Source organism: Enoplosus armatus, chromosome 8 (assembly GCF_043641665.1).
Source record: "Enoplosus armatus isolate fEnoArm2 chromosome 8, fEnoArm2.hap1, whole genome shotgun sequence".
Lineage (NCBI taxonomy): Eukaryota > Metazoa > Chordata > Actinopteri > Centrarchiformes > Enoplosidae > Enoplosus > Enoplosus armatus.
Window position 1 is genome coordinate 7,235,051 of NC_092187.1, and position 24,554 is coordinate 7,259,604.

Sequence of the window (24,554 nt, forward strand, 5' to 3'; positions counted from 1 at the left end):
AACTCATATTGTATATTAAGTGTTTATTAAGTGTTTATTAAGAGTTAATTAAGTGAAAATGTACACGTAAACAGCAATATACATGCATACAATCGACACTGAGGTGCCCATTAATAAAACCCCATATATATACACAAGGAAGAAAATACTGCAAATGCTGTTCAATACAATATAATAACAATTAAAAACAGCATTAAAATTAGAATCATTCTTTTCTGTCACAGTGTTAACTAAACAAGGGCATGGTTTAATGCAGGTTCATTTTTTTCATTACATTATATGGTGGTTTCTATTATCACCAAATTCTCTTGACTTTTGGGTCAAGACAGATTCAACAAGTAATCTGGACACTCAGGGAATTAACTTCAACACCATTCTTAGCTTTTATCAAAAACACATGATCCATTCTTTATCATACAGGTACTGTATATACTGCTAAGATGCTAATATGGTGAACATCAGCATGTAAACGTTGTCATTGTTAGCATGCTGATGTCAGCATTTAGCTCAAAGCACCACTGTGCCTGAGTTTATCCTCACACAGCTGCTAGCATGACTGAAGCAGTCTGTCATTCAGCATTTCTATCACTGACACTTGAAATCACTGAATTACCAGGAAGTTGGAAGTTGGCATCATCAGAGTTGAAAACCAAAAGAGAGTGAATATTGTTATATTCTTACATGCACTTACATTCATCAGGTGACACAAACACCAGTCCACATGAATGATCATGTTGCTTTGTAACTCCTGGATGTGGAAATAAGCAACTGTTTGCTAACAAGTTCAACATAACAATGTTATAAGGTGATAATATAGCAGTTGTCTGCTTGTTCTGTTGCCCCCAAGTCCCCCCAAAAAGGATTGAGTGCAGCTTTAAAACCAATAAGCTGCATTTACATTAAAGTTTAGAGGTTTTTAACCCTCAATCTGCTCCTTTTAATGATTGCTTTATTATATATGATTATTAGGGACAAATTCACTGAGCAAGTTGTAACTTCATCTGACTAAACTAAACGACACAATAATCTCAACTCCAAGGTCCACTTACAGCTAATTTTTCCTGAGCTCTCAACCACATTTAATGGTCTTCATCAGCAAACGGATGATGAATGGAACTAAATATGAGATGGTTTCAAATCTTTGACATTCCAAAAATGTTTATTTTGTGTTTTACAGGAGCACATATACTGTCGTAAACTGAGCTTTCCCATGCAGAGAAAAACAACAAACCTGTCCAAGCTGTCAACAATCTGAAGCCACCTTATCATGAATACTGTACACATGCTAATCAACAACATGAACATAAAACAATGATTACCCATCATTTTCCTCATTTTTCCAACAGTGCAGCTTTTATGGCATCATAAAGAGTGGCTGTTGTTTATCATTAACTACCCTTCAGGCGTGGCCTGTAGGAGCTGAACCCTCCATAAATACACTGGGGCAATGCTGTGTGCAGAGCAGGACTGAGAGACACTCAAGAGCAACAACCAGAAATCCATTAGACATCATAGAAAGCAACAGGATGAAGACCACCACCTGTGTGTCAGCCGTCCTCATAGTTTTGTTCCAGCTGTCCAGAGCTGTGACTGTCACGGTAAGAACACCTGAAACATGGAAACCTCAGAATAGTTTTCTTCTGATTCAGGAAAGAATCTGAAAAACTCCTCCAGTGAACCAGTTTATTAAATCATTTATAGTGGAATGATGTGAAATATTTCCCTGAAGAAGAAGTACTGCATTATAAGTATTATTCAAAGTTTAGAGAGGCTCTGTAAAACTGTGTAATGGAGTGATTGAATGGTGCAGCAACGTATGTGGGTCATAAGTCACAAACACTTTGTGGTTCCTTGTAGGAAGGAGACCTTCGGTTCTCTCTGGACTCGGTAAAGGCACTGGGGGCTCTGATGACCGCAGACGATGCATCAGCTGAGCAGGAGTTCCAGCTGGTGGAGGCCAAAGCGGCGGCTGTGTGTTCTCACCCCGCTCTGCCCAAAGACTTCAAGCCTCTGTGTCTGAGGACAGATGCTGGAGCAGCTCTGGCCAGGCTGGGTAAAGCCCATGTTTAATGCATTCATTCATTTTTACAGACAATTCTCTGCTGGCAATTTGGTTAAAGCACTCAGCATTAACCCCCATATGTCCTCCCAGCTCAGGGAGGATCAGGGAGTGTATCTTTAATCAGAGCAGGGGCAGTGGTTGGTCAGAGAGGAACCCAAGGTACTGCTTGAAAGGGTCCATCACTGAATCAGTTATAAAAAAAAAAAACCATGGTACTCATCAAGGTAACAGCTGACATCACTACAAACTAATCCAGATTATCTAAACCCATGGTTCCCAACATGGGGGTCCGGACCACCCCAGGAGTTTGTAAAATAAATCTGAGGTAAAGTAAAGATAAAGTACACTGAGGGGCCACAAGAGCACACTTTTATTTATTCTAAAGGGTCACAAACCAAAACTTTGTAAACTACTGACCTTAACTTCTTTATCTGGACGGCAGATTGAAATGTTGCTAATGATCCCTCGTTACCAGGAGAGGAAGAAGTACTCACATCTGTTACCTCAGTAAAAGTAGTAGTAAAACAGTGTAGAAAGTGTTCATCATTTTAATGTTGAAGCTGGTAAATGTGGAGCTGATTTTAATGGCTTCATATACTGCTGAGTAGTTCAACATATGATAATACATCATCATTTATTAGTTGATTATGTTTTTATTAATAATCTGAATCTGCAAAGCAACTAAAGCTGTTAAATAAATGTAGTATAAAGTAGCAGAAAATGGAAATACTCAAGTAGAGTACAAGTACCTCATAATTGTACTGTTAGTACAGAACTTGAGTAAATGTACTTAGTTACTTTCCACCGCTGTTCTTTGCACAGGTTAAGTCCAGTAGATCAAGTGAAGCTGGAAGTGGGTGTGTAAACAGTGATGGAGGTTTGTTTCCTAGCTGTTTCCAGCAACAACAGTTACTGGGAGAATCTCCATGACGATTTCTGTGGATATCCAGAGAATGAGCAAGAATATTTTGGTGATGTCTTTGTTTTTCATCTTTCCAGCATTGGTGGCTGCCAACTCTGATGCCTGTGAGATCTGTGAATCTGTCGCCTGCATTGGCTGTTGAAACCTGCACGGTGGTGTCGTTTATATATAAAACAAAGGAAAAGAAAACCACTGATATGTTTCTTCATGTGCGTGTTGATTATGCTGTTACTTCTGTTCTGTGTTTGGTCATGAGCTGCAGAACACATGTGGTCTTTGTACGTCTGGTTAAAGTTTTAAAACTGTGTCATTGTTGTTGAAATCTCAATAAAAGATTTGAAAATCACAAAAGGTATATTTTCTCCATTTCTTCAGAAACCTCCTGTTCGTCTACATTTACATCCCAGCAGTTAAAGTGGAGCTTACACTGTGGAGAGGCTGAGTGCTAAAACAAACACTCGATTCCTTACTTGATAACTCGGATTGAAAGTGTTGCAGCTGCGTCACTGAACTCTAGTGCTGCTATTAGAGAAGCATGTGAGCAAACAGCAGCTGACGTAACAGCCTCAACAGACTGAGAGGTCATGTTTCGTCAAGTGATATTTCCAAATCGACAGTAAACTGTCATTTCTTACTCATCTCAAACGGGCCTCTGGACATTGATGGACAATGAGCCCCACCTCCACCCCCACATCACTGCCATTTATTAAAGCTGCACTAATACTTTTATATTAGCAAGGTGTTGCATATCAGCAACTCTGCAGTCCCCCTCTACAGAGCGGTTTACTCTTGTTTTGGTTCAGTCTCATGAACCTGAAGGGTCTTATCTGACCTTAGAAGTCCTCCTGAATGACACACAGCTGCTGATACACTTTCACTAAAGAACTGAGAGGAGGGGGGCAGGGTTAACCCTGTTGCTATGGATGACATCATGAATGAACTCAATCAGTACGTCTACAGTGATTGGTTGACAGGTCACCGGTTGGTCAGTGAATGTTTAATAAAATATTCATTAACACACTGAAGTGCAACAAACACATTCAACTAGACGGACGGACATGTAAGTGTTGTGATTCAACATCTGGCAACAGCCATGAAATTTGGATGAAGGGTTTATATAGATTTGATTGACAGAGTAGTATTTAACTGGGTTTTTGTTTTTGGATTCAGGAAACGAAGCTGGACTGTGGCACCACCAGTGAGCTCGATTTCACTCTGGATTCAAGCTGAAATCCAGGTTGAATCAACTTTAATGAAAACAAAATCTATCGACAGTACTGTACAAACAGTTTGGACATTTTCATGCCTCAACAGGCTTGCTGACCATCATCAGTGCTACAGTTAACGTCTTCACCCTGTGGGGGTCGCTGTGATCACAGGTTAATGTCTTCATTCATTTAATCATCTGTTTATCTCCCTCTTTCTCTTACTCAAAGTTGATTTGTTCAACATCAAAATGTAAAGAAATGGAGTTTGTGTTCTCTCAGCTGGGCCTCACTTCCTCCTTTTTATTTACTTTGGTCTATATATTGTTATTTGGGTTTTTAATGAAGTGGCTGAACATTAAACAGGTTTCTGAAAAGAACTACAGCTCCAATGATGATAGACAAGTATCTATCTATGTATATATATCTAACCATATATATAACAATTTATATACTGCGTATACTGTGCATTTTACCTTTGTGCCACCAGGGGCGCCAAAGCACTTCCATAATGTCACACATTCATTCAGTGAGAAATTCCTAAACTTATTCTCCTAAAATTACTCTCACAAATAACTATCATGGCATTGGAAAGTGTTTGTCTACTTAATAATATAATATTATAAAATAATAATGACTGCAGGAAACATTGTTATCAGAAAATGGGTCTCTGGACAACAGAAGCCAATCATCAATGTGATCCCCAAAGTGTAGAGACAAGTATATTTTACTGATGAAGACGGGCGGCATTTCCCCTTTAAGACAAAAACTCAAAGATATATGAAGGCGAGAGAGAGTGCAGAGTGAGCGTGGCCTCTGTTATTCGCTACATCTTCTGGATCATGACCTGGAATTTACCTGCAGACATAACAAACAGAAAGAGAAGAAAGTGTGTGTTAGTCCACACTTTATCCTTATTCAGAGCACAAATCAGTCAGAGAGATGAAAACACTCTGAGACTGTCTCTGATTGGATGATGGACGAGTAAGGATGTCTTACACGCGGGCATGACGGACACCTCAGCAGTCACAATACTCTTGACTCCCAGGTTGGACAGAGCTCCTCTCACCAGACCACAGGTGAAGGACAGATACTGCAGAGAGACAAACAGTCACCAGAGTCATGTCAACTGACTGCAACTGCAAGTAACAAAGGAACAGACTATTACATTGTCATTATTTCATGAGGATATTTGATTACAAGTAGCCCCTCAACCTCCACTGTGCAGTGTTCTGATCTCTGAATGTGAGTCTGTGTGAAGCCCTGCTGATCTAGGATCAGCTGCCTCTTCAACAGGAAAGAGAGCCTTATATTACAGATCAGTGCAGCACCTTTGGGGCTTGTTCCAGATACTGTTTCCCAGCTGACAGCTGACTCAGTAACCGGAACTTGTTGTCCTGGAGAACATAGATGCCCTGAAACACATGACAGCAGCATCAGCACTGTCGGACATCCACACAGGTGATATTTTTATACCACAGACACAAAGTGTATGACCTATGTTTAAATGAATTATATCAGTGTGTCAGGGCTGAGCCTGCAGAGCACTGCTGACTCAGTGCATTATCATAATAATAACCGACCGTGTGAATGAAAGTAACCGACAGAGAGCTCTGTGTCACCTGGTGGTTGGTTCGAAGGTTGTCTATTTGCTTCTTGAACACACAGGTCCAGAAGTCTTTACAGATGAACTTCATGACGTCCAGCTCATCTTTGAACCGTGCCGTGTCTTTCGTCAGTCTAGAGAAAAGAAAAAGTTGTTCACATGAGGGCCAGAAGCTTCACACTGTTCGTACCACTGGTTCTTGTTGCATGAGGCCCAATGCGTTAGTCCATCTCGGACGGTGTATGTGGGACTGAGGCAAAATAAACTAGACTGTGTTTTCATGGCAATAAAGGAACTTGTCACCCAGTGCAACAGTGTGGCTCATTGGTGTATTCTTAATAGGGTTTTTTTTGTTTAATGGCACAGAAGAAGATGAATCAGGCTGTAATACATACACAATACTTGTCGGTAGATACATTCACTATTGGTTTGAGTCTGAACATGAAGAAAGAATATTGCCATACTGATTCTGTAATATTGCGCATATATATATATATATATATATACACATATATATATACACACACATATATATGTATATTCATGTATATGTATATATATATATATATATATATATATATATATATATATATATATATATATAATCATGTACAGACTCCAGACACACAGAGTTTTAAAGAGGAACACATGCTAGCAGCAGTTAGCTTGTTACCTCTCTATTAACCCTTGGCCGACTCTGAAACCCATATTCTCCAGTTTGGTGATATTTCTTCCATTCTCCTGAATGAATGAGGAGGTGAACAAATACAGTTAATGTTAAGACATCAACTGTTCAGGTCAGTGAGCTACGGAGGAGGACAAGTCGACTAACTGACAGTTTCTTACCGTCTCTCCGTTTTCAGCTGATTTGTAAATATACTGTATGACTTCGTTATGTAAAAACTGGAAAGGAGCTTCGTCTGCCATTCTTCTTCCTGTAGCCTGTGGTGCTGACAGCAACAGCGGCTAGCTAACGTTAGCTACGGTCTGTCAGCGGCGGCTAGCTAACGTTAGCTGCGGTGTAAGGGCAGCTGGTTCACCGTGTCACTCACACTGGGACCGGCATCATGACATAAAACCACACTGGCAGCTAAAACACACACAGACCCGTCAGCAGGACGTTTATTAGACACAAACACAAAACAAGCGCTTCCTGCTGCTTCCTTGTTGTTGTTCTTGTTCACTGCCGAGGGGCGAGGCTAACTAAGAGTGCATCACTGCACCTTTACTGCCACCAGGTGGTCTGGAGTCTCACCTGCGACATCAAATAAAATAAAATGATGAAACGCTATATTAATTAACATAGTTAATAGTTGACAAATACTGAAGTCAAATATAAATACTGTTCGATAAATGATTAAATACAAATGTATGGAATGTAGCCTGATATATCTTCTTCCTCTGTGCCATGAATAATAAAAAAAAAATTAAAAAAACACATCAATGAGCCACACTGTTACACTGGATAGCATGTTCCTTCATTACCATGAATACACACCCTATAGCTTATTTTGACTCAATCCACATACACCGTCCTGCTGCCCCAAATACTCACTAGAGCGCCAAATGTGGATTCATCCACCGCTGAAAACAGTCTCCAACATGCACTATTTCCTCCTGTTGATAAAAACTACAATGAGCGACTATTTCCTCCTATTTTTTTGATAAAAACTACAATGAGCAGCTGTTTTAGGACATGAAACTACACATTTGTGAGGCGTTTTTCTTCAGTAGGAACCAATAGGCTTACAGCAGAGAGTCACAGACAGGAAGTCAGACAATATAGAGAGATGGACTAAGATGTTGGTTTGGGTCCAAACATGATATTTCATGACAATCAGAAAAACACAGAATATCACCAGACTGATACTTTAAAGATTAAATTGTATGACAGTTTGTTGTGTTACTCAATAAACCACATTCCTCATGCCTCCTATGTTGTGTTTCAGTATCAGTATCATGTCACAGAACTCTATGGTAATGTACTGTATGGTAATGATGTATAGCTGCCTTTGAAGTTTTTACATGGGTTTTTGTTGTGTGGGAAAGGTTTATGACCCATTTTCAACGTGTATTTTTGAAAGTCAAGATCATAGGTCTATAAAGTGTAGGAGGATGTTCTCTGTTCACAGAGGGATGATGTGAGACGATGTGAGATGTCTAACCTTTGACCTACTGACTGAAGGGAACAACCACTTCATGAATGGGTAATCAGATGAAGACAAAACACCCACAAATGTTTGCTTAATTTATTTTGCAACACTTCTTTTGGTATCAGAAATCAGTGAGTACAAATACTGCTGTGATGTATGTGTACAACATATCTTCATGTAACAAACAACCATGTTTAACAAGAATAATGTGATAATAATACAAAATAAAAACAGATTCTCCATGCAGGTCTGTATTTATGCCACCTGCTGGTGTTCAGGGTCCTCTGGACAGTAATGGGAATAAGACTTGAGCCACTTCACAGGACAGTCCCTGAAAAGTAAGTAAGTAAGTAAATAAAACTTTATGTATATAGAACTTTTCAAAATCTAGGTTACAAAGTGCTTTACAAAAGGATAGAAAACATTAAAACGGGAGACATAGCACAATAAATGCAAAAACAATTAGAGGCATCACAAATGCACATGACTCAAGCATAAAAACACAGACATCACTTCAGCTGTGACTGAAAACACACACACACACACACACACACACAGACTTTTTATTTCTATCAACTATAGGAAGACATTTGATGCTGAATTAGAATCTGCTGAATCCGAAATGCCCCCTCCACGTCTTCCTGCTTCCTTTCCTTTGTTTCGTCCTCCACGCCTTGCCTATGTCCTCCTCCCCTTCCTCATGTCCTCCTTACCTTCCTTACCCCCTCCATGCCTTACCTACCGCCTTCTTTCCTTGCTCACCCCCTTCACGCCTTGCCTATGTCCTCCTCTCCTTCCCTACTTCCTCCTTTTTTGTAACTTAGGAATCCATTTTAGTGCCTCTGTTATGGGGGGACATGTAGAAGAAACATATATACATATATGTAGCAGTGAGCAGGTTCCAGGTGTGTGGTTTTTACCTGTGATACTTCTGGCCTTTCCTCCTCTGGTACTCCGTCTCATCCACTGTCCACACAGCTCCTTTTCCTCCCTCCACTCGCACAAAACACTTGTGTAGGCTGAGGTTGTGCCGCACTGCATTCTGGGTAGAACAGGAAAATGCTATTGTCACAGAAGCAAGTTTAACATGTTCTGTCAGATGGAAACTACAGTAAATGTTGTTGTTTTGAGTGTTAAACTGTCTGTAATATTACTTGAACCACAGGGCAACAACACTATGACAATGCAATGTGCAGCAACATTAAGATCACTTTTTCTTATAAACCCCATTGCTTCCTGCCGGTTAACCATAATGCAATATTCATAATGCAATGTTCATGTTACTGTAATAACCAGTTTCAGACTTCTTGTAATTATGACGGAGAAACACAAATATATCTGACTTGGCCTGAATAAACCCACATTTAATGGATATTCTATAGTTATATTGTAAAAGCACAACACCTGTAACAGCATCTGTAACAGCATCTGTAACTACACCTGTAACAACACCTGTAACAGCATCTGTAACTGCACCTGTAACAACACCTGTAACTGCACCTGTAACAACACCTGTAACAGCATCTGCAACTGCACCTGTAACAACACCTGTAACAGCATCTGTAAACCTGTAACTGCACCTGTAACAACACCTGTAACAGCATCTGTAACTGCACCTGTAACAACACCTGTAACTGCACATGTAACAACACCTGTAACAGCATCTGTAACAACACCTGTAACAACACCTGTAACTGCATCTGTAACTGCACCTGTAACAACACCTGTAACTGCACCTGTAACAACACCTGTAACAGCATCTGTAAACCTGTAACTGCACCTGTAACAATACCTGTAACAGCATCTGCAACTGCACCTGTAACAACACCTGTAACAGCATCTGTAAACCTGTAACTGCACCTGTAACAATACCTGTAACAGCATCTGTAACTGCACCTGTAACAACACCTGTAACTGCACATGTAACAACACCTGTAACAGCATCTGTAACAACACCTGTAACAACACCTGTAACTGCATCTGTTACTACACCTGTAACAACACCTGTAACTGCACCTGTAACAACACCTGTAACAGCATCTGTAACAACACCTGTAACAACACCTGTAACAGCATCTGTAACAGCATCTGTAACCACACCTATAACCCTCACAGAATCAGCTCAGCAGTCATACAACCTTACCATGGATGTATATCGAAAGCTTGCTACCTATGTAGCAAGATGACAACCCCATTCTTAATTCCACCTACAAGGCTCTGATTGGTCAATAGTTTCTCTAATTGGGGGGGGGGCTCACTGAGCACAACACATTCGTTCTTTTTTTCTTGATGAAATGTATGTCGACATCAGTGATTTTAAGTGAGGGCCGAAGAGTCATTTAATTTATCTGAAAATAACTTTGTGCTCTACAGTACAACCAGTCGAAGCAAATATGTGATTTTTTTAATGAGAGAATAAAATTAACTTAATATAATGTCAAATATTTCATAATCCCGATGTGACTAAGAAGAAACAGTATAATTTCAGCAGGTATGTGTAATCTGAGGTGTCCAAACCTTCCAGGTAGCAGTGTTGTGTCTGAAATAGAAGAACATGGTCGTGAACCAGTTGTAAATCTCATTCAGAGTGCGCTGTTTGTCTGGAGACTCCAGGATGGACTGTAGACAGTCAGACACAAACACACAGGGACACATTGTGACAAAACACCCAATGTGGTGACAAATGAACAGGTTGTAGCAGACAAACCAGATTAGATAAAGATCATTTATCTCACTGTAAACCTGGACTTAGCCTTACATCATTGGTGTGGTGCTATATATATTTATATTCATATTTATTTAAAGATGATGATGATGGACAAAAAGCATCTTTACAATTGACTGTAAAACTCACAAAAATTCACAAAAAGAGGGCCAAGTGGATTCAGTGATTATCAAAGCACATCAGTAATAAAAAGACCAACTTCACAAACAATTGAACATCTTCTATTAACCTCTTTAGAAAGAAACTCACCCATCTTATCAGGTAGGCGTAGGTGTACGGAGGCCTGATGTTGTTGTGTTTGTAGCATTCAAGACTGGGAACCAAATCTGTACAACAACAATGAAGATATATCATCAGTTCATGTCATCAAACACATATGATTAGGATGATGACAGAGATTATTATGTGGTTATTGTATGATTATTCAGCTGATCCTCTGAGCCACCTGTCTGTAAATACCACAGTGTGTTTTAAGAGCATGTAACTTAAATTACAACTGTTCAATGTTCAAGCACAATTTGAAACTATTACAGACACCCTACTCCAATTTAAAGATGGAGTTTACAGATTATCATAAACTTGATTAGATTACTGGCTTTCATAAGAGAGTCCTTAATGCCCAAGTAGTAGTAATGAGAATATTTTTTTTCCATCTCATAGATTTAATTTGTAAGTTTTATTCGATTACAAATGTCAAATTTCAGTGCAGCTTTGGGGATTATTATTGTTTTATGAATGATCAAGATTCTCAATTAATATTTTCATACAGTGTCTCAAGTTAAGAAACAAAATAAAATTTTTAAACATTTATGTAATGTAAATAAATAGGCTTGAGTCTTTTCAATGAACATGTTTTAAATGAACTAATATAAGTTATATAGTACCAGATAAATCAGGAACGAGTGAAGTTGAAAGGCACAAACACCTCAAAGTGCCGAAAGATCATATTGTTTTATCTTAATACTATCTCCTGGGACTTTGGGGGTTTCATAGAAAAAAATAATCATTAAATATAAGTATACAATTATGACATGAATTCCCCTTAAATGACTTCCTTTCCACGCTGCCAACAAAGCTGCTCACTGTTTTAGCAGTTTGTATTCCTGCACCTGTTGGCAGGCGCCTTCACACATTACAGAGCTCAGAATGGTATAAATATAAAAATCTATGAGAGCAGCTATTGATTTTGTTCTTGCTCTGCTATTTTGCCATTAATAAACCTCCATAGAAACTGTTACCTGGCAGAAGGTGGGCAGGACCGGCAGTTCTGTAGCCATGTTGGGACAACTCCTCCAGATGTTTACGGCCCCATTGTTGCACTGCGTCTCCATCCATCACCAGAGGCTGCGGCAGGAACAGAGGAAGGCTGTACGGCCACTCAGACGCTGCCTTCTGCATCAGGGACGGAGGTGGACATGAACATAGACACTTTAATTTGCTTTCTTTACAGGGAGAAAATCACGCAAGGATTTCTAAGTCTTCTTCAAATTCTTGAAGCCACACGAAGCAAATCTTTAGAGTGATTAGAAGCAACATACCGAATCAGGGTACTTGTGTTCAGAAAGGTGCAGATGAAGTTGCATCGCAATGAGTTTCTGCTTTTCCACGATGAGCTGAAAAAAAGAGAAATGCCCATGTTTGTTTGTCATTACTTAAAGTATCCTCAGATCAACAATGCATTGTAAGGTTAGAGTAAAGGGTCTAGCATTCATGGTGTATTTGTAGACCTTCTAGGTTTCTCTAGTTCCCACCTGACTCTCCATGCACTGAACGATATCTTGCTGGACCCTCCACTGAGCAATGCTTCTGTCACCATGACTGTGCTCAGAATGGAGATGCCTAGAGGACAAAATACGACACGTTTTTAGGAAATACACTTGTTTGCCATAAAAGCCACAATCAGATGAGGAGCTCTAATTTTTTTGTGTCCAGTTCAGATCTACTTCAGTAATCTGTACCTCCTGAAGGTTGAAAATAACCATTCCCAAAGATGCCACGACACCTCAAAGACGAGTAATTCAATGAACGTAGTATTGAGCAGGTTACTTACTTTAAGAAACTAGGGAAATCTTCAGACACCGCTTCACAGCCAGGCCAGCGGCAGAGGCCACTCACAAACAGAGCACTGGACCCCTCAGGGATGCTGCAGGGAACAGTTGAAAGATATTTGTACAATGAAACAAAGCTCCTTTCTTATAGCTCCCCTCGGGTTTCACCTTCAGCTGTGAAAATGGCACAGTTGTTGCAGAAGTTGGCCGTCGAGAATTAGCAATTAAGTAATTTGGAAAAGGAACAGATACAAGCTTTGTACAGGCTGTATTGGTGACTTTTCAATCAACCTCAGGAAAATTCACAAACTAAATGTTACGTTTGAGGCCAGGGCGTTGTCAATTTATGTTCAACTGCCTCACCTACTGACACGAGCATTGGGTTGTAACTGAAAGAACGAGTAGCCAAAAACAATTTCCTCCACAGGTCGTCTGGCCTCACCCAGAAACCACAAATAAAACATTGTTGTAAACACTCTACTTTGACCTACTGTACTTGGTCGTCTGCGCACAGGTTTGCTGTGCAATGAGGACTTATAAGTGACATTTCAGTTCTCTTTTTCAGTTTTATCTCCAAAGAAAATGGTTCTGATAATCTGGAGAATCTGTTGTCTTATTTATTACATGTATCATCATCTGACTACCCGTGTTGAGTCTGGGCATTCATCATTCGGATCTCCTGGAAGCCTCCCTGTGGAAATGTTCCTGGCACCTCATATATGTTGTCATCGCCCAGGAGCTGGAGGATGTATTTATACATAAATATATCCCTCCGCAGGGAGGTGTCCAGGTGACCTCAACTGACAACACGAAAAGTTCTCTGAGCTTCTTCTGGATGTCTAAGCTCCCCTTCCTGTCTCCCGACCCTGCGAGGGAAACTCATTTAAATGCTTGTATCTGTGATCTATCTTTTTGGTAACTGCACAAAGCGCATGACCATAGATGGAGGTTGGAATGTAGATCAACCAGTAAATCGAGAACGCTGCTCAGAGACCCCAAGAGATGCTTGAACTGCTCCACTTGGGGGGTGTGACCACTTTCCAGCAGAGTACAGTTGCTGGTACTCATCTCTTCCACCCTAGTGCCTCAGAACCACCTCAATCCTGAGGTCTCCAAACACGACACTCTTTGCTGCACCGTCAGATTCTGTCCATGAAAATCACCAACAGAATCAGTTGCAAGGCACAACACCCACTGAGAAAGTGTTTGAAGTCCTGATGAGATCGCAGCCAAGGTCCAAGAACTGAATGGTTCGTGGGAGCTAACGTATACTCCTGCAATACCCCCTACCAGATGATATGATCATATGCCCATGAATACAGAATGGAATCCACATTCATTTAACCTTTTTCATGGCAGCTCATTTTTAGCCAACCGATCTTGCTATCTTGAGATACATAATTTGTCATTTAGTGTAAATGTGAGAAAGTCACCTCTCATGAAGCCTGGCCTTGATGGAGCTCTGCTTTGGACCGTCTCTCCTCAAGGGGAAGGGGAGATGGCTTTGCCTGGGGGAGGAGCCCATGTGTGGTGAAGAGGACTGGGGAAGACGGCCTGCATCCACCTCTACCTTGCAAATGGAGACGGCTACACTATTACTTGGATGCACTAGAGGAGGAAAGCACTGATGTAAATACATGCAACAAAATATGCTACCACTACGGATGCTCTGCTGCACAAACATATCTTAAAGTCTTTATTCAGTTAAAAAAACAGAAATAACATGAAGCACCAATGCGAGAATGGCTGTGTCTCTAAAGCCTCTCCTGGATACTTTATATTAAGGCTAACATTGTTTGTGCACACCTTCAAGAAATACAGAATGAAGCATGCTTAAAAATGTCAGCACACATAAAATGATTATCATGTAGATGTTGCTGATGTGGAGCTGAGGACACTGAAGTGTGTGCGTACCGTGCTGACGTCTGGAAGCTGTTTGGCAAACTTGGCGCAGCACCGACGGTCTTTGCTGCTTCTGCCTGATGCCTTCCATATTGCTCCAACACTGGGAGGAAAAAACACCACCGTCAACTACAGCATGTGGATGATGGGACTAATTACAATCAAGTCATTGGGCCTCATGCAACAACATTTTTATCCTAAACCTCTTGTACTATGAGTGTACAAAGTCAGATTCAACAAACTCTCTTAACTACACAACGCGTCATAGGCCCTGGTCATGCCATTATAGTCAGTGCAGTGGTATCAGAGGGCCAAAACTATTAGAAAATATTAATAACACAACTGCCATCGACGTGTCATCAGAGCAGAGCTGCACTTAGAAACAAACAGAAATATTTGACATGAAGTTAGATGCTAAAAAACATCTTTGTAAAGCAAAGCGGTCTATGAATTCTGCAAAATGATAATCTTATATAATATGACACATCGTGATGGATTAAACTACCCAACAGTGTATAAAATTAGCATTAGAATGATTACAGTTCTACAGTGACCAGCTAGAACATTATATTTATTCATTAATAATATCAATAATATATTATATTATGTCATAATGACACTTTTAAAGGGACCATTCCTCCATCAGTGCTGGTCTGTGTTTAGGAAGTGGTAAAGTTTGTTCCAGTCAGTTCCAGTTGCTTGTATGATGTAATTTGTTTGCATACCTGACTTCCTGTGGCGGGCGGTGACACCACGTCCCTGGTGTGAGGAGGAGGAGCGGGAGAAGGAAGAGGAGGAGGAGGGGGAGGTTGTTTGATCTTATCACGTTGCGGTTGAGTTTGGTGCTCTCCACATCTCACAGTCTCACCGGATGTCTCTGGCATCTCTGCAGCGACAGGGGACACATTAACGCTTCACCATAGAGACATTTTCTCTATTATTATTTTTCTATTATTCCAGCGTTTACTGCTTCAATGATCAGATTCAACAAATGGATAATAACCCAATAACACTCGGGCTGTAAGTCTCCAAACTGCAACTGCATTCAGGTTTGAAGAAAGTTTACAAATGAACAAAACCAACATATTATGGCATTTTTATGGCATAATGTTTTGTGTATTTTTAAATATCATGTTTCCTTTTTCTTGTTACTTGTTTTTTCTTTTGTAAATTTGTTCTGTAAAATGCACCTGAGGGACACCATTTATTTTCCCTCCAAACTTGATCGTTTTATACATTTTTTAAAATAGATCAATAAGCAAACGCCCATTAATAACTTCCTCATAGTCTGCAGTTATGTGTTAGTGTTTCACTCATCAAGTCTGGTGTTGTGAGTAGGTAAGTGTTAGTAATATGTTAATAAGATGTTAATGAGATGTTAATGAATCCTGATTGTCTGCAGCTCTTTTCTAGAAACAAGTGATCAAGTGATAAAGGATTTTTCACAACTCAGCAATCCAAGGGTTGTTCTTATTAACAACTGCCATATAAAGCACTAGTAACTGATTTATTAGCTATTCACGAAGCCATTAGTTGCAACTTATAAAGCCTTTCTAAAGGGAGCCTTATTAGAAAGGCAGCTGGCTTATCTAAAAGTTTTAGAGAGTTTTCAAACTTTAATTCTGAACATTTACAACTGAAACAAAAGTTTGAGAACAGCACTTTGGATTTGTTTTTCTCCCTGCAGAAGCAGCTGCAGTCAGATCTACTGAAGCAAAGAAAATATGATCATGTTATTGAGTTGATCCTCCAAACTGCAGTGCTACTATTCAACACATTGTGTTAAAGGAGGAAATATAATTTTGTCTCTTTTGGGTGAAAAGGAAAAAGAATCATAAAACCAAACTCCTACACAGCATTTGCACGCACATGGAAGATTTCACGCTCTGTGTTGCTGGCAGATACTCAGTTCACCGGCTCCAGAGGAAAACGCTTCATCACAGATGATATTCTGTAACGTTTTCATTCCTAATATTTACTGTTCAACAGTTTCATAATCCATTCATGTGACCATCCTTATTGACAGGCCATGTTTTTTGCTTCTATCTGATTATTGCAGTCTGGTGGACCAACACACCTGTGATTGGTCTATACTTCAGTGCTGAAAAGTACATTACAGGCACATTTACTCGAGAATTTAGAGGTGTTTGTAATCTATTTGAGCGTCTCCATTTTATGCACATTATACCTCTATTCCACTACATTGTATTGTACGGACCTCATGCCCCTCTGCATTTATCTGACATAAATAATTACTTTATTTTTATTTTTATTATTCATATTTTACATACAAACATGTTATATAAGTTCAGAGAACAGCAGGTGTCATGGAGGAAAAATAATTAATTTATGTGCATGAATTAACGGCTGTGACTTAATTTGTGCACTTAAACTAATCATTTAGGACCTGAAATTAAAAGAATATAGCATTAAACAATGTGTTGACAAAATCTGAAGTACATCCATGTGTCAATGATTGTTGTTTCACGTCAAGAGCTCAAATGAGTCATCTGTGGACACTAGTTCACAATTTGAGAGCATGAATTAACTAAATTGAGGGATTGATTTGTTATGATGTGTATTGTAGTTTTTGTTTTCTCAGTATTATATTCAGTATTGTTGACTTTGGACAACATTGCATAAATATTTCTGCTCTTATAAACATGTAGAAGCAGCTGCAGACTTTCAGATGTGATATTAGAGCAGCATGTACATTAAAGTCTTAAGTGGTTCAAAACATTTCCTGTAGCAGACCTTCTGACAGAGAGGCTGTGTTGTTCACAGGTGCGCACACACACACACACACACACTGATAGCATCACCACAGCAGTCTGTGGTGAGTGGGAGATGAAGCTGCTCCACTTTTGTGCAGCGCGGTGATATGTCACCTGCAACCACTTGTTTGTTGAAGATGCCTGGATGCTATCTCTCCTGGAGCAGAACACTCTGTTCACTCTGTGATCAAAACATTGACAGAAACTTCTCACACAAAGTGTGAAGAGTAAACAACGTCGCCGCTGTCCATTGACATGCTCAGCACGTTCCGAACACTCGGCGGCCTCCTTAAAAGCATTTAGCTCCTTTACTTAAGTAACAGAAGCAATATGAAACTGAAAAACCTCCATTACATTATTAACCGGCATTCAAAATCTCACCATCAAAATATTACTATTAAGTTTAATAGTATTATCAGCAAAATGCATTGAAGTATCAAAGGTGATAGTACTTATTCTGTCAGTGTTGGATTATAATCGCACATCGACATGAAATCATAATTTTAATATTGTAGCTGGTGGAGGTGAAACTAATTTAAACTATTTCATACATTTTACAGCTCTTTATGGATTTTAAAATCCTATTCCATTAAGTATTAAGTTGCATAAAATAGAAATTCTCAAGTACAAACACCTCGAAATTATATTTAGATGTCCTATGTATTGGGTGTAGTATCGCTGTATAGGCCCCCTGTGGAGGTTTTGAGTTTTAGTAGGAGAAACGTTTTTATGAGCCAGAAGCCATTTTGTTTGTATTTGGTGCAAAGTGACTCACATTCCAGCTGATGGTTTCTCGCACTGATCAACAGTTTGTGAAAAAACATATGTCAAAAAACATATCAATGCAACTAATCTATATATTTTAATTACACTGTACATATAAAAGCCCAACAAGGGACAAGTGTTGAAAATTAGCAATAGCTATAAACTCTGTGTAGCACATCAGTTTCCTGCTCTGTATTGGAACTATGTTAAATTGCATTGTTCATATCAAATAAATTTAAATCAATTGATTAATTAATGTGCAACGTATTCAGCAGTTTATGGCCGGAAGTATTTCTTCAGCCAGCTGTGACTGTTTGGGTCTGGTCCTCACTGTGTGGTTGCCATGTTTGGTACCATCATGACTGTGCAGAGACCAAAACCAAAACCTGTGCTCACTGACTGCATCTGGCAACCCAGCAAGTCCTTCAAATTAAGTGCAAGCATTTGTAAGTCAGGCTCGCTGTTTCCCCTGCTTCCATTCTTTATGCTAAGCTAGGCTAACCACGTCCTGACTCTGTACTGAACACACAGACATGAGACTGATGTGAATATCTGGCTCTCAGAAAAAAAGAGAAGAAGCAAATTTCCCAAAATGTTGAAGTATTCTTCTAAATAAAGGATGTGAATTCTTCTTCATAGCAATGAAAGAAATATATACATTATTTGTATTCATGTAAGTTTTTACCTTCCGTTCTTCCCTCTACATTTTGTGTCAGTTGATCAGTCTGCTAACTTTTTACACCTATGAGTCATTTTCACTTTCTATTGAGAATGACAGTCCTGGTATACAACCAGCTCCTGGATAGATGATGTCGACTCCAGAGTAATAATGACTGTCACTGTGTAAATAAGGCATTATGTGAAGCTTTTTCTTTCAGCTATTTCACCGTCACATCAGAGATTTCTTTACACAATAAACCAAACAGCCGACACCATGTGTGCTATGCAAAATGCACACCCACAGAAAGAGGAATACAGGAAAAGCGGAGCACTCAACATGTTTGTGGCTTCTCACTGTCACCTCTCATTCTTCCTTCTCGACTTTATCTCCTCCAGAAGAAGCCCATCAAAGTCTGTGAAAGTGTTTTGTGACAGTGAGGAGAGCTTTAGCCACGACACACTCAGATTGATGTGATGGTTGATATTAGGTCGGTTTTCTGTGAGTCAACATCTGTCGGCCACAAATGCGTTTGAATAAGTATTTCCGGTTTGGATATCGTAATCAGCCACATTGCAGATGCCTCATACTGGTACTACTACTATCAAAGTGTGGGTTTATTACTCACATACTTCCATATCTCAAATCACTCATCCCAATCACATTGATTTGCAATGTGTAGGAGACTTTTGTTTTCAGATCTTTGATCTAAAATTAGTATTCAAGGCTTAATCATTCAAAATGTATATTTTTATATATATCAGAATCAGAATATATATATATATATATATATATATATATATATATATTATATACTGTATATATTGTGCATATATTATTTATATGACACACACATTAATTATGTTTTTTATGTGATTTCACCAAAGAAAATTATTAGCAGCTACTCTGAAAAGGCAATAAAGAATAAAATCTTGAATCGTATTTTGATTCATCAGTTTGTTTAAGAAGATGAAGACTTGTATTATCTTCTATCTTAGAGTTCAGGAGGTATTATTGTAACGTTCTCAATTTACACTTGATCAAAATGTATGTATAATATTAATTCAGTATATTACATTGAATTAGCATTAAATGTATTAAACCTAAATTAGATTGAATCTAAAGTTTAGTCTGATACAGTATTTAATACACCAGAATCATAAAGCTGATTCAGACCAGTTCAGCCGGTTCTCGTTAGCAGTGACTTTTACATTATCAGATCTACTATCAGCTACTTTAGCAGGCTCATTATCTCCGGATCAGAAATTAATGATCTCCATATTTAGTAACAGGTAACAGGTTTCTGTACGTCATGTCTATCAGAGTGGGTTTCATCGTTCCTCTCAGACCAATAAGCATCAGTGCAGATAAACAGATTTAAAATGACAGGAGGAAAAGGAAGTAGGCCTACACAGAATATTACCGTCATGACATTCTGTTAAGAGATCACGCGATAACAATGATGTCCTCCTGACAGCATTAGATCATTACTGTGGGACAGTCTCACCTGTAGAGAAACACAGACGCCACAACATCACAAAGTCACAACAACGCCTCAACAAGATCACAACCTCACGCCAAAACAATGTCACAACACCGCAACGTCACAACAACATCACAACAACATCACAACAACGTCACAACCTCACGCCACAACAACCCCACGTCACAATGCCACAACAATGTCAGAACACCGCAACGTCACAGCGTCCTATTTCATGCTGACTAGACTCCCCTCTAGTGTTTATAGAAAATATATCTGTGACATTCAGATCATTTCAAATCGAAACTCAAGGTCCAGTTACAGGCCTCTTCCTAAGCTTTCAACTGCACTCACTCAGACAGACAGACAGACAGCGTCATCACTGGAGATATGCAGCTGGTGTATTTTTTACTCTCATTGGATCCATGCAGAAAATATATAAAAAATGTATGTTAGATAGATATAAATATTGTCAGTTCTGTATGTGTTAACTGTTTGTCCAGTGGGTTTATATTAGGCATAACTGCAGTTTGGAGACGTATGTGAGTTTTGAGGACTTTATTACAAACAGATTTACTCTATTTCACATATGGACTCTCCTCATAGCTCTCTTGTTGCTTTATATTTGTCAGTTTATCTTTTCATCAAGTTGACACACAGCGTGTGGTTTCCCACAAGGGGAGTGAATAATACTGAACTACTAATATAACAATTGTTGTTGAGGAAATACTTTAAGAGTTAGAGAGGTGGTGATCTCCACTTCCTGATTTCTGCTGAGAAGATGGCTGCAGCTTTTAGAAAAGCTTCCACACACACAGCATGCACATGAATACCCACTTCTGCACCTGCCTGTTATTCCTATCAACACCTTTCACTGCCATCAGTGCATCTCTGCAACTCAAGCTGCACAACAACACATCTCAGTCAGGCTGATCAGTGATCCCCTGTTTGTCTCCATGACTGATGTCCCAGACACATCCAGATCAAAGCTTCTCTTCTCTGGATTGTAGTGTGTGATACCAAATGGTGATGGGGACATATGAGTCATCATTATAAATGGAGGCAGAGTACGTGTTTGTGTGTGTGTGGAAAGTGTGCTTAATCTGACATTTTCCTTTAGCTGTAACCAGATACTTGTTAGCACCACTAACTTGTTTCAACAACTTCAACGTACAGTACTGTAATATCAATTCCTTTCAATACACCATGGTATTATGATCTGCAAATTCATACATTTGTTATATTAAAATTTGGGCTTTTAAAGACTTTAAATTAGTTTTCATTTACATACTGCATGTTTTTATCATTTCACCATTTACAGCAAATGAAGGAAAGTAAGCTAAATGCCTGAGCCATTTCATTTCATGTTAAATGTACAGGAGCAGAGAATACGATGGAAATGAACTTTGATGGGAAAAGACTTTACTTTATATTTAGTATTGGACAAGAAAAGAGTCCATCTACTATCCTCATATTTCAAACAAATAAAACAAAGCAGGTCTACCTGCAACCCCCACATCACTAGCTGAGACCAGTTTTTTTTTCTTGTTTCATTTGAATCATGAGGCCTGAAGATCTACAGTTATCCGGTAATTCACAAGAAGAAAGCAAAGATCAGAGGCAGATCATCCTGTAAATATCTTTATATACACTTTCTCTTGCGACTCCTTCTGGGGGTTCAGAACCGCTCTCATATTCATCATCGAGTTATTTATTATGTCTTTCAAAGACAAATGTGAACAGACGGATGTGATGCTGTTGATGTAAAAATGTATTTGATGTATTTAAATATATTGAATATAAACATATTTTGTGATGTATGAAATATGATATTATTTGATCTTCAGGGAATATACTCGAGTATATTTTGATTTAAACCCAGACAGAATACATGTATAACAATAATAATCTGACATCTCTTACTGGATTCACTACAATTTGACGCACAGCTGAAGAACGACAGTCACATTTAATTAATTCAATTTCAGTGCTCTGAGCATCCAGATCTACTTCACAATTGTAATTTTATGTAAGAAGAGCTTTATGTGATGGGACTTAATGAAAACGTCTTCAAAAAGAAATCTGCTAACCCTAACCCATCCGTCACCGTTTGACAAAACACAGGATCTTAATCTGAGATATCATCAAAAACTGATTTTTGGTTCCTTCGACCAAACGAGGCCTGTGGTGTTTTTTACTCTCACAGCTTTTCTGCATTTTATTTTATATATTTGTGATGTGACATGTTTGCTTCCACTGAGCGTGTGCTGCTGTACTCACTGAACTCATGATCGAAGTCTTGTGTCGCTCTATAATGAACCCAGTTAGAGGATTTGAAGTTTTGGTGTAAAACAGTAAGATTTGTTTGCTTACCGTATCTCTTCCGTGCAGAACCTCCTGCTTGCTTTCTGTCTTCCTTTTCTCAGGTTCTTCGAGAGAGACACCTTGAAATGGCTCAGAGGGTGAATGATTCCACAGGAAATATGGTTTTCAGCAACTAAAACTTCAAGAAAAAGTATGACAGACCTCAGACTGAGGAAGACTGCATGAGATTTAGGTTGGAAACACAGCAGGTGTAATTCACAGTCAAAGTTGTGTGTGCATTATCTGAAAGTTTGCTTTTATATTTCAATCTAAATGTCTATATCTGAATTATTTTATCTTCTTACACTCTTAATCAAAGGCTAATGGTGCTCGATGTCAGTATTGACACTAGTTTAAAGGGAAACACTCACCTGACTGTCTCAGAGGAGGAGGCCACATTAAAGCTGCCAGACATCCACTGCGTATTTATACGCAGCAGGAGACGGAGGAAAGTTAAAGCTGTGTCCTCCTGCAAAACAAAACACAAGAAACTGCAACGGACTTTTGCACTTTCCAAACGCCACTCTGACAACCTGAAAAAATATGTTTGTTGGAAAGTAAGCAGTTTTATATCCGACAAAAAAGAACAAACGCAAAAGTTCATAACGGCTTTTTCCACCTGAGCACACGTTTGAGCTGCTTCTGTCCAAACGTTCTTACATCCGCAACAAACACCAGCTTTCAGTTAACAGGTGGATCATTTTATTAGTTCAGTGCAACAGGAATACATGAATACACACATATACATACATATGTATAGATATATAGTGTATAGTGTATAGAAGTGCTTGAACATGTTTAAATGTGTTGCACTGTAGTTGCTTTTTCTGATCCATTTCTTTGAAACAAGAATGAGACAAAATGAGGTCTCTGCTGCTGCATTTCTCTTCATTTGAACTATTTTGATCAATTCATCCTCTTTAATTACTTAATTAATTAATTAATTAATTAATTAATTAACCCTTTTTCTTCCTTCCAGATATCCACCGAGGAACATTCACTTCTGCATTCAAATCAACCTGCCAACACTGAAACTCATCTTCACTTTGGCAGAAACATATTCAGAAATCTGCCATCATTTTCTTGTTCTGCATGTAACTGTAACTGGGACCAGTTTAAAGAGCTGGTCCACCAAAATATGTCCGAACTAACTTGTTGTAACGACTGGAGTTTATGTTCAGTTTGAGTCACTACCTCAGAGGAGCAGAAAACCTCAAAACATGTCAGAAGTGTGTTTTCTCAGAAACAGTGTTCCACTTACTGGATAATAATAATCCATAGACCACAGTGTGAATAGTTTGTTGATTGTGTACAGGGAGGTCTGTAGTTTATTATATTATTATGTAATCAGGATACAGATGCAGCAGTTACTGTGAAGAGCAGACTGTGAGTTTTACACATGAACCTTCATGTTTGATATCAAAGTCTCAAAAGAGGGAAACTCTAAACCTGTGAAAATACAACTCTGCATGTGTTTTGAACACTTCAGTTTTATGGCATTGACATGTCATTAAGGCTGTTTGGGTTTATGTATTTGTAGATACAACACAAAAACCAACACCACCTGAACTTTTACAGTCAGTTAGGCTTAAAGTGAGATTTGTTTTAGATTATATATATATAGATTAAAGATTATATATAGTTTGGATAATTGGCATTTGGATTTACATTTAGATTAAATAAGATAAAGATTAGATAAACCTTTTTAATACATACAGGTTTTTCAGCAGCACAAAGACAGAATATAGAGAAAGTAAACAATAAATAATTAGAATAATATAATAAGTTAATCAAATTAAAATATGAATTTAAAAAATTAGAAACTAAACGAGAGAAATTCAACTTGAAATTACAAGGCAAGCAGTAAACATACACACAGTACCCACG

General features: G+C 38.8%; 3 protein-coding genes across 4 annotated transcripts; 1 reads left to right on the top strand and 2 right to left on the bottom strand.

Annotated features, from left to right (window-relative positions):
- The first annotated feature begins 1,526 nt into the window (after window positions 1-1,526).
- On the top strand, window positions 1,527-3,126 carry LOC139288379 (guanylin-like). The gene is made up of 3 exons (XM_070909656.1): window positions 1,527-1,598; window positions 1,858-2,053; window positions 3,062-3,126. The coding sequence occupies exons 1-3, from the start codon at window positions 1,527-1,529 to the stop codon at window positions 3,124-3,126; spliced, it is 333 nt and encodes a 110-aa protein (XP_070765757.1).
- Window positions 3,127-3,947: 821 nt separating this feature from the next.
- On the bottom strand, window positions 3,948-6,963 carry trappc6b (trafficking protein particle complex subunit 6B). 2 transcript variants are annotated; one of them, XM_070910403.1, is made up of 6 exons: window positions 6,642-6,963; window positions 6,469-6,536; window positions 5,812-5,929; window positions 5,521-5,604; window positions 5,189-5,282; window positions 3,948-5,047 (listed from the first exon to the last, which is right to left on the bottom strand). In XM_070910403.1, the coding sequence occupies exons 1-6, from the start codon at window positions 6,720-6,722 to the stop codon at window positions 5,016-5,018; spliced, it is 477 nt and encodes a 158-aa protein (XP_070766504.1). In that variant the 5' UTR covers window positions 6,723-6,963; the 3' UTR covers window positions 3,948-5,015. The 2 variants fall into 2 exon arrangements, with proteins under 2 accessions (XP_070766504.1, XP_070766505.1); XM_070910404.1 differs by lacking the exon at window positions 5,521-5,604.
- Window positions 6,964-8,030: 1,067 nt separating this feature from the next.
- foxp3b (forkhead box P3b) lies at window positions 8,031-22,789 on the bottom strand. The gene is made up of 12 exons (XM_070910917.1): window positions 22,677-22,789; window positions 15,349-15,509; window positions 14,636-14,726; window positions 14,155-14,329; window positions 12,724-12,816; window positions 12,425-12,512; window positions 12,212-12,286; window positions 11,912-12,065; window positions 10,923-10,999; window positions 10,466-10,567; window positions 8,869-8,990; window positions 8,031-8,279 (listed from the first exon to the last, which is right to left on the bottom strand). The coding sequence occupies exons 2-12, from the start codon at window positions 15,505-15,507 to the stop codon at window positions 8,204-8,206; spliced, it is 1,212 nt and encodes a 403-aa protein (XP_070767018.1). The 5' UTR covers window positions 15,508-15,509; window positions 22,677-22,789; the 3' UTR covers window positions 8,031-8,203.
- Between the last annotated feature and the right edge of the window lie 1,765 nt (window positions 22,790-24,554).

What these genes read in the sequence shown, in the direction of transcription:
- LOC139288379 (XM_070909656.1), top strand. Translation starts at nt 1,527, where the DNA reads ATGAAGACCACCACCTGTGTGTCAGCCGTCCTCATAGTTTTGTTCCAG. An exon ending in CCAGAGCTGTGACTGTCACG is followed by an intron (nt 1,599 to 1,857) that starts GTAAGAACACCT and finishes GGTTCCTTGTAG; the next exon opens with GAAGGAGACCTTCGGTTCTC. An exon ending in AGCAGCTCTGGCCAGGCTGG is followed by an intron (nt 2,054 to 3,061) that starts GTAAAGCCCATG and finishes TCATCTTTCCAG; the next exon opens with CATTGGTGGCTGCCAACTCT.
- trappc6b (XM_070910403.1), bottom strand. Translation starts at nt 6,722, where the DNA reads ATGGCAGACGAAGCTCCTTTCCAGTTTTTACATAACGAAGTCATACAG. An exon ending in ACCTTCGAACCAACCACCAG is followed by an intron (nt 5,605 to 5,811) that starts GTGACACAGAGC and finishes CATGTGTTTCAG; the next exon opens with GGCATCTATGTTCTCCAGGA. An exon ending in GGTGTCCGTCATGCCCGCGT is followed by an intron (nt 5,048 to 5,188) that starts GTAAGACATCCT and finishes TTATGTCTGCAG; the next exon opens with GTAAATTCCAGGTCATGATC.
- foxp3b (XM_070910917.1), bottom strand. Translation starts at nt 15,507, where the DNA reads ATGCCAGAGACATCCGGTGAGACTGTGAGATGTGGAGAGCACCAAACT. An exon ending in GATTTCCCTAGTTTCTTAAA is followed by an intron (nt 12,513 to 12,723) that starts GTAAGTAACCTG and finishes TTTGTCCTCTAG; the next exon opens with GCATCTCCATTCTGAGCACA. An exon ending in AACACAAGTACCCTGATTCG is followed by an intron (nt 12,066 to 12,211) that starts GTATGTTGCTTC and finishes TCCCTGATGCAG; the next exon opens with AAGGCAGCGTCTGAGTGGCC.